This window comes from Coffea eugenioides, chromosome 4 (assembly GCF_003713205.1).
Source record: "Coffea eugenioides isolate CCC68of chromosome 4, Ceug_1.0, whole genome shotgun sequence".
Lineage (NCBI taxonomy): Eukaryota > Viridiplantae > Streptophyta > Magnoliopsida > Gentianales > Rubiaceae > Coffea > Coffea eugenioides.
In genome coordinates, this window is record NC_040038.1 from 4,095,704 (window position 1) to 4,105,066 (window position 9,363).

The window sequence follows — 9,363 nt, forward strand, 5'->3', positions numbered from 1 at the left end:
AAAAAGACTTAATTAATAACAACATCCTGGTATGTTATAACCACATCTGGGACCACATCAGAAAATTCAACCGTAAAAGTCAGATCTGGGACCACATCAGAACATTCAAGTGTGCTGTTGTTTTCCTACTACTTTGTCTCGCTTTTTAAAACATGAAAATAACAGCACACTACATTTTAGAACTACAGGGACCACATCACCATTAAAAAAATTCAGTTTTAAATATGGCATATTTCACCATCCCCAGATCTGCCTATGACCCACGCAGAAGACATTTTTAAAAAAACACGTCAACCTCACAATGTACCATATTCCACTAATTAATCGCCCACATGCTTAACACTGTCATTAAACAGAGAAGAAAATGTTCAACTACTTCAGCCCCACATACAACGACAAAGTACAAACACATTAGCTTTAACATTCTGATGAAAAGGTTAAACTAACATGCAGCAGCTCAAACATCAATGAAAAGATTAAACTAACATGCAGTTGCTCAAACATCAAACAAGCATAGCAGAAAATGGAGAAGCTAAGTAAGATCTGGTTAAAGCTTACTGGATAGTGTTGCTGCAACTGCTTCCTTTTCACCATCCTTGTCGCCATCGACACCTTCCATCATCGAAGACACGGATCTGCTCATCTTTTGTTGGCAATCACATTTTCTTACATTTTGATCAGAATGCCTAATTCCTATGAGCTCTGAAGAAGTCGATTTGCAGGGGTTTCTTTTGCTAATCGTGACAGAGCTGCCATTCTAGTCAAGGTGTTTAGACAATTATACCTGTCATTCCAATTATACCCCTGGCCCGCCGTGAAAAATACATAAAATGTGGTGGCGCCGCCCAAAAAGTCCTACATTGGACTTGATAAAATTGTTTGAGGACTAAATTGGTGAAAAAAAACCGTGAAGGACTAAATTGGTTTAAGTGAAAAAGTTTAGGGACCAAATTGGCGATTTGCCCAAAAAGTAAAACATTTTTTTTGGAAACATTATTGTATTTGCCTGGATCTTAGAAAGGTCCAGGATAGAGATAGGGCCTCAGAATACTACTGTTGTTTTCCTTAGTTACAAACTTACACAAGAAAAGACACTAACAAAGCTGGAGTTTTGCTGAGTGACCATAGGCAAGGATTGAGGTGGCCTACTTTGTAATAGTAGAAGAGGATAAGCACCATATGCATCTCTCCCTTTCTCTCGCAATCTAAGCTTAACATCTTTCCCTTTCTCCATTCTATTGTTTGTTTGTAAGCTGCGACAGTTGAATCCGTGAAGGAATGAGTCCTTATCCATGGAAGCCTCAACGAACCAATAAAAATCTTTGCAAAACAAATTTTAGAAAAATGCTCAAACAGTAGCTCGTGAAAATTGAAGTCCCATTCCAACCCCATAAAATAAACACAGAAGAGAAGACTTGCTTTGTTTTTCTTTTCCTACGCTTATGCACGTGAATTCCCAATAATTTCTCATGCAAAAGTGGGTCCTAAAGCCAGCCTCGTATCTTTTGTTCTTAAGCCAAATTCCAACTCTCAAGAATCTCTCCACTTCTCCTCTTCTCGTCCCTCCTCTCTGTCTCATCAGTCCTTCGTGCCTCCTTCCCACGTCCTTTGATCTGTTAAATATTTCTAATTGTTTTGTTTCTCCTTCAACAACTGCACCGGGATATTGGCAGAAATCTAGATGGCTTCTTGCTCATCGTTGGTGCTTGTAGCTGTTATTCTACTTCTTAGCACTAATACTCGTGGAGTTTTCAGTAGCTACGGAGAGAAGGAAGTCCTTTCTCTGAAAAAGCTTCAATGGTCACAGAGAAGTAGCAAAACAAGTTTTTTATCGCAAAAATCAAGTGAGTATGTGAAATGATGAATGCTAATAGATTCTTTAATTGTGAATTGTAACTTCGTAGCTTTATGAACTCCTTTGGGATCCGTTTTCATGCACTGTAGTTTCTTGAAAAGCCATAAGATTCTTTCTCTGTCTCTTCAGTCTGAAGAGACTGGACTGGACCGTAGCAGTAGTACTAGTAAAGTAGTGGAATTCAGCTGTAAAGAGCAAAGAAAAAGCTTAGTTCTCGATTGTGGTACAGTTTTAGGCTATGTTAACTGTTTGAAGTTGGCTAGAATTGCTTCATTGCCCCCAGAACTGAGATTTATTTGCAAATTGTCTAAATTATGGACGCCAACAGAAAGGAAAGCCCCGTACGTACATTCTTTCTCCTTGTTTAGAATGGAAAATTCATTTCTTTATATAGAACTTATACTGCAAGCTCAAGGTTCCTTTCAAGTATAAATTTTCTTCATACGAAAATGTCTGTAGAATAAATAATACCTTTGCTTTTGCAGGAACGGAGAATGGTGCAACTATTTTGGAAATGAGGCACAGAGATTGCTTCTCTGGAATCATATCTGACTGGAATCAGAGGCTCCAAAATTGGCTACAGGCCGATAGAATTCGAGTCAAGTCAATACAAGCTCAAATTAAAATCTTGGCTTCCGGCAAAACTGAAGCCCACTCCCAAACTCGGATTCCCATTGCTTCTGGTGTAAATCTGCATACCCTAAACTATATCGTGCCTGTGACAGTAGGTGGCAGAAATATGACAGTAATTGTTGATACAGGCAGTGATCTGACATGGGTTCAATGCCAACCTTGCAAATTATGTTATAATCAACCCGAACCTATATTTGACCCCTCATTATCATCTTCATACCATTCAATTCCTTGCAAGTCATCAGCCTGTCAGTCTTTGCAATTTGCCACAGGCAATTCAGGACTCTGCGGAGGTGATGCAGGAACATGCAAGTATGATGTGAGCTATGGTGATGGATCTTATACTCGAGGCGTTCTGGGCAGCGACCGCCTAATACTTGGAACCATCCCTGTTGAGAACTTTGTATTTGGCTGTGGAAGAAACAACAGAGGCCTCTTTGGGGCTGCTTCAGGTCTAATGGGGCTGGGAAGGAGCGATCTTTCCCTGATTTCTCAAACTTCTGATGTATTTGGAGGTGTTTTCTCCTACTGTTTACCTACAACTGATGTTGGTTCTTCTGGTTCGCTAATATTAGGTGGTGATGCTTCAGTTTACAAGAATTCTACACCGTTTTCGTATACTAGAATGGTTCCAAATCCACAGCTGGTGACATTCTACTTTCTCAATCTCACTGGAATTACTGTTGGCGGGGTTGCTACACAAGCTCCAAGTTTTGGTAAAGCTGGGATTCTTATTGATTCAGGGACAGTTATTACGAGGTTGCCTCCATCAATTTATGAGGCTGTGAAGACCGAATTCTTGAAACAATTTTCAGGGTACCCTACAGCACCAAGCTTTTCAATCTTGGACACTTGCTTTAATCTTTCTTCATATGATGAAGTAGATGTTCCCACGGTTAAAATGCAGTTTGAGGGTGATGCTGAGCTCACTGTGGATGTCACTGGAATTGTTTACATTGCAAAGAGCGATGCATCTCAGGTTTGCTTAGCTCTTGCAAGCCTGACTTTTGAAGATGAGATTGGTATTATTGGCAATTATCAGCAAAAGAATACAAGAGTCATATATGACACTAAAGAGTCTAAATTGGGATTTGCTAAAGAATCTTGCAGTTTCTATTAGATTAGATGGCCTAGAGGCTGCTGGTGGGGAGAGCCAAACAGCTAGTTGGCTGCTATGAAGGAGATTAGCCATTTCTGTTTCAGTCATGTATGATATCCATGATTCCTAATTATTGGGAATGGTATAGGTAGTGTAATTGTATGAAAAGCCACTTGTATTTGCTGAGCGTCCAAGTGTAATATATGACACTATGAAATGTAGCTAGGGTTCTGGAGGCAAAAAGCTTCAAGTGCATATCGGTTTTCTCGACCGAGACTATCCATAGCGGAGACTTCTCGACCGAGTTCTCGGTGACTTGGCCGAGTTTTCGGCGAGTCAAGTATCTCGAAATCATTTCGTCCCGATATCATATCGGAGGGGTCTATTCCGATAATGGCTCGGCCGAGTCGTCTTGGTCTCGATCAAGACTTTGAACCATGCTTACACCTATGCAATTATTATATGGAAATGCGATTTTTACTACCCGTCTATCTCTTTGCTGGAAGGACAAAATGACTACAAGTATATGAAAGTAATGCTAATTAGACTTTGAGCATAGGAATTTCCAAAGTTTATATCTGGATCACCGGAGTGTGCTGGTAAATGTGCAAACATCCAAAATCTGCAGTATCTTCCACAAATTCCAAATCTAGCAAACTTAGACCACAAATCCGAGAGCAGGAATATAAGAATAGTGTACGAATTAAGGCAGACATCGGTGCAAACAATGCCAGCGGGATTTGGATTGTTTTTTGGCTATTCAGAGGTCTCAACAAGAATGCCGCCAAATAATCTTGGTAAAACCAACACTTTTGCAGTGCTAAAATAAATGAAATGGGAATATAAAAAGTATAATATCAGAGATTCTTAACACGAATGACCACACACAAAGCTCATCTTTGGAAATGCCTCGTAGACAGAGCATATGATTTCTCGTTCATGAAATGGAGCAACAAACAATACATATTAGAAGTTGAAGGCACAATCACTTGCCAAATTTCTACCTGATCTTGATACCCTCCAGCCAGAATTTGAGGATGGTTAAATCCTGGCAAGACTGCCAAATTATCTTTATCAGCAGTCAATTAAGCAAGTTTCCTTCACTGAATCACTTTTGTATCAATGGCTTCCAGCCAAACTGCTTAAATAATGAGATAGCTGAAAACTTGAACCAGCAGAAAGTCAAGGACGTTATACACTACTGTTATCATATGAGTAGCATTTCTTCTGTCCTACTTCCCAAAATATTTCAGCAAACTTTGATGTGAAGATATCAAAAAGATTTGGATCTTGCCCATATGGTATGATCTCTTGTCCGGCAGAAGCCGTTGGGGCTGAGAGCGTTCGCGGATAATCAATTGCCTTGGGCAGGTCCAAAGCAAATAAAATGCAGGGATGAATAAAGGAACAGATAGATACAAGTTCATTCAGCAAAAAACAAGTTTAATTAATTTGGATCGCAGCTTTTGAAGCCTACGCAGCCAACATTCCGTTAATGCAATTCCAACAAATTACAAAGAGCAATTTATTTACCCTTGAAGGAAATTTGCTCATTTACTAAACACGAGTGTCGGTTCAAGCATACTGCTAATTCTGGTGGATGCAAGATGGAATTATTATTATTATTTTTTAAATATTTTTAGTAGATGTGTACTGAGAAGGGTAGAAATTACATCATATAAATATTTCTGATAGATCAAGTCAAAACCAGAGCAATTAACATAATTGCCAGTGTTGTTTTCACCTCCAAGTGGTTTGCATTAACTAATTGACCCATTAGCCAAAATACGATAATGTATTGTCACTCCTGGTCCGAAATAGTAACGTTAAATAAGTTATTTAATGTATTTATGAATCACAACTACAAGTAAGTATACATGCGTCCACACATCCATGTGCTACACATACTACCTGTCGCTATTACTAGGTTGTTAAGAATTATACACTTCCTTATCATCTAAAATAAAGATCCAAGGAGAGGCAGGAAATTCCTGCATAAGCACACTCAATTTTTTTTTTTTTTTTAAAGTATGGTCCATGCAATTGATTAAACACCAACGGAAACTAACTCTTTTTAAGTTTCCCCATATACAGTTTATCGCTTTTGAGGACGAAGGTATGGTTAACCGACTGTGTATCCCCATATACAGTTAAACAAATCAACCGAAGAATTATGCCGGCTACAGTCCAGAAGTAACACGCACGCGCCGATCTACGCTACCTAGCAAGAAATCACCTACTGCTAAAATATACTACCACAAACTGCAAAACATCAGACTTTGAGGTTTGAATTCTCGTTATTGACAATATTCGTCTGCTTGGCTGTAGAATCTCCAATGTCTGCTTCTTGCGACAATCTAAACTTTAGAATCTTGTGAAGTTGTGTTATTGGCTTGACTTGCTTAGTGGGGGCACGCTTGTTGTCTACTATACATCTTCCGGTGAAAAGGTTGGCTTCAGATGGGCCTGTTTCTTGATGGAGCTCAGGAGCAGCATCTACAAACATAACTCAGTTTTAGTATACTATAGGAAGAGGTGTTCAATACATGTATTCTTCCTAAGATTTTTGCTAAGAATGATACAAATTTAAGATGCTGGATAAATAATCAACTGTGTAACACGAAGAAATTCAACATTTCAAAGTCCAAAATGTGTCCAAACTTGCTCGTAAAGTTTCATCTACTCGTTCAGTGGTAACAGGGCAGATATTCTTCTTATTCCTCGTTCTCTGCCCCAGTACTTACATGAAGTCCAGAATGACAAATGTAAAGCAAGCGAAAAATAGGAAATTTTAGAACCCATAGCCAGCTGATTCTTTAGAGTGGGGCAATTTGGCCATCATTTCATCTACAACTTTTAATCCAGTCCCCAAAGAACTAACCTGAAAGCAACTCAAGGATCACCAAAAATTCCATTTCAAGTACTAGAGCAGTCATTGTAAGTTACATTGAAATGAAGGGCACAATATTCGTTGCAAGAAATGAAGGGTCTTGACCATGGTGGAAGATTGGTTATTGACCTGTATGCCAACCACTTAGACAACTACAAGCAAGAATCATCAGAAGACAAAAATCCTAAAAAATTTTGGTTGGAATTCCGTTGTGCCATTCAAAGCATAAAATCTCACTCAGCCATCATTTAAGATACAGTAATAGGACTTCAGCAAACTTACATCAGAGCTAATTAAAGTTGCAAAGTGCGTCAAATTTGAAGTGAAGGAGGAGAGTAAGCTAAAGCATTTGACTGATGAGTTTAAAGGTAAATAAGGGATAATCGAAATTCATTGGTCTAATGAAGAGGTATGGAGCCTTCTCTGCACTTCTATGTCCAAACACACTTTTTTCAAATTAAAATAAAAAAGGACAAAGAACAGGGAGGATTACATCTTACCACATTCGCTAAAAACAAGGCACGTCCCAATTGTTTCTTCATATTCACCTATCTGAGAAATAAAAGAGTAGTGTGACGTGAATACATCAAATACAATGTAGTTTTCACCACCCAAACCAAACAAATTCCAGAAAAGCTTAACACTCACCAGTCTAAATTTCTCGTCGATGATCAAAGTTGGATTTAGTGTGTCTAAACCCTGCATAAATTATCAACCAAAGGTTAGACATCACATAGCAAAAGCCGGAACTGTAAATCATTTAAAAAATTCCAAACTGCACCTAAAAAAAAAGCAATTTAGATATTGAAACAATTTTGAGCATTCAGAATTTCAATCAGACTAAATAACAAAACCAGAAAACACCGTATCCACCTCTCCAGGAGCAGAAAGAATAAACATGAACCAAAAAGATAAACAGACTGCAAAAGTTATAAACATTGGATAAACCAGCTTTACAATATATCTTCCAAAATTCCAAACTTTTTGCTTCTAAACATGGTAGCTTAAACAAGAACAGAATAGATGACGGACTTCGCATTTACCACAACAGAAGCAGAAAAAGAACCATATTTATAATCAATCAAGCAATTTTACAGCACACACACACACAAAGAAAATGACAACATGAAATTTAACAATATACTAATAAGAATAAAAATTAGAGTTTGAGAGCGAGGTTGAAGAAATATTACAGAGAGAACATAGGGAGCATTGGGAGGAATGTGAACAAGGTCCGTCACAGCATCCAGATTTATCAATACGTACTCTTCTTCCTCCACCTCTTCCTCCCTTTTATCATCCTGGTGCCATCTTATATTGTTGTCTTCCATCATTAATTTGATTTTTAGCTGGAAATAGCATCAATTATTTCAGAGTATTACTCTAATCGCATAATAGTTATAATAAATGAACATAATATAAAACTCACGTTGATGAAGCTGCCAAAACCAAAACCCCAGGACCCAAAACCCCTATTAGCATCGAAAGATTCGACATTTAGTAAAGAAAATCAAATTTCCCAGAAAAAACACTTGCTTAGCTTGGAAGGTTTTGTGAAACCTTGATAAAGAGCAGGGAAAGTAGAGATTCGAAATTACTCATACCCTTTTCGGCTCCAGGAGACTGAAAAGGGCAAATAATTCCTCAGGAATGAGTTTTCTATGTTTGGCAAATATGCAAACTACTAAGGAAAGAAAGTAAGTGAAATTGCTAAGGGAAGTGTTCGCATAATTTGCCTAGAATAAGAGATAATCAGCTTCCACACAAAAACGTGCGGAAACGGTGGAGAAAGAAGCCTAGATGGATCAACACGCATATCTTCAAGTAAAATGATAGAATCGGATCAGTTGTTAAGGAAAGTTACCCTCTCTTTTCTTTTCTGCAACTCACCGGACAGAGGAAGGAAGAGAGAAAAGGAGAGAGTCGCGTGATTGGATGACTACTGCCCGGAATTGTCGCCGTCTCCGACTCTGGCGCCGCGTGGAATTGGGTAGAATAGTGGCTGCGATGGACGTTGGTGGGGATGGGGCTTTTTGGGCCGAGAAACGATGGAGAAGAAAGCAGTTTCAAAAATTTTACTTTAGCCCCAAATCTTTTGTTCTATGTGCTCAACCCCCTCCAGAGTTTTATATCACTGGACTTTACTTTTTAATGTTACATGTTGGCCGGTCAATTTTTTGAGAAATAATTACATTAAATAACTTTTATTTTTTTGAGAATGAACATTAAATAACTTCTAAATAGGTTTGACCAAGATTAATTCAAGTCAAATAATTGTTGCTTTATAACTTTGATTTACCCTTTTTTTTTAAACCTCCCATCCCTACTTGACCCTTCCCAGCCACGTTCAATGGAAACCTAACCGCGATAGAATCTCTAATAGTTGTTATTTTATAGTTTCGAATTTTTAACCTTCAATCCCTCATTGGAATTTTCCTACCCACACTTAATGAAACCTAACAGCAATACAGAAACTCTAACACTTTTCCCATAATCACTAGCTAGTGATTTGCAGTTTTAAAATAATTAGAATTGAAATCTCAAATTCTTGCTCATAATAGCTAGCTTATTTTCAATCTTTTTGACAATAAAAACAAAAAAATTGTTAAAATTCGTTTGAGGCTATTCAAGTTTTTCGTGTCCTTCCTGTTAGGGTGCTCTTATGAAATTTTCATGATCCTCAAATCAGATGCTCCTCTATGGCGCTACATGTGAATCCCGCTAATATGGCAAAAGCCTTGTACGTACGTGCTAATATGGCTCGTGCTTTTTGATTTGGATGCCATAAGTAATGTTAACCGATGGATTAGTCTCCTCGCTACTTCACTCTCTTCTATCTTTATTGTCCTCCCCTTACTTTTGTGTTCGGAGGGCGTACTGTTGTAT

General features: G+C 38.2%; 2 protein-coding genes across 5 annotated transcripts; one reads left to right on the plus strand and one right to left on the minus strand.

The window, feature by feature from the left end:
• The first annotated feature begins 1,572 nt into the window (after positions 1–1,572).
• Positions 1,573–3,842, plus strand: LOC113767753 (aspartyl protease family protein At5g10770). Its single transcript, XM_027311932.1, has 2 exons — positions 1,573–1,844; positions 2,341–3,842. The coding sequence occupies exons 1-2, from the start codon at positions 1,682–1,684 to the stop codon at positions 3,606–3,608; spliced, it is 1,431 nt and encodes a 476-aa protein (XP_027167733.1). The 5' UTR covers positions 1,573–1,681; the 3' UTR covers positions 3,609–3,842.
• Positions 3,843–5,630: 1,788 nt separating this feature from the next.
• Positions 5,631–8,554, minus strand: LOC113768411 (general transcription factor 3C polypeptide 6-like). 4 transcript variants are annotated; one of them, XM_027312752.1, is made up of 5 exons: positions 8,368–8,554; positions 7,671–7,826; positions 7,126–7,176; positions 6,978–7,029; positions 5,631–6,083 (listed from the first exon to the last, which is right to left on the minus strand). In XM_027312752.1, exons 2-5 carry the CDS (start codon positions 7,809–7,811, stop codon positions 5,860–5,862), a joined length of 468 nt encoding a protein of 155 aa, XP_027168553.1. In that variant the 5' UTR covers positions 7,812–7,826; positions 8,368–8,554; the 3' UTR covers positions 5,631–5,859. The 4 variants fall into 4 exon arrangements, with proteins under 4 accessions (XP_027168553.1, XP_027168554.1, XP_027168555.1 ...); XM_027312753.1 differs by having other exon boundaries at positions 8,342–8,554; XM_027312754.1 differs by lacking the exon at positions 8,368–8,554 and adding an exon at positions 7,907–8,317.
• Positions 8,555–9,363: the final 809 nt, after the last annotated feature.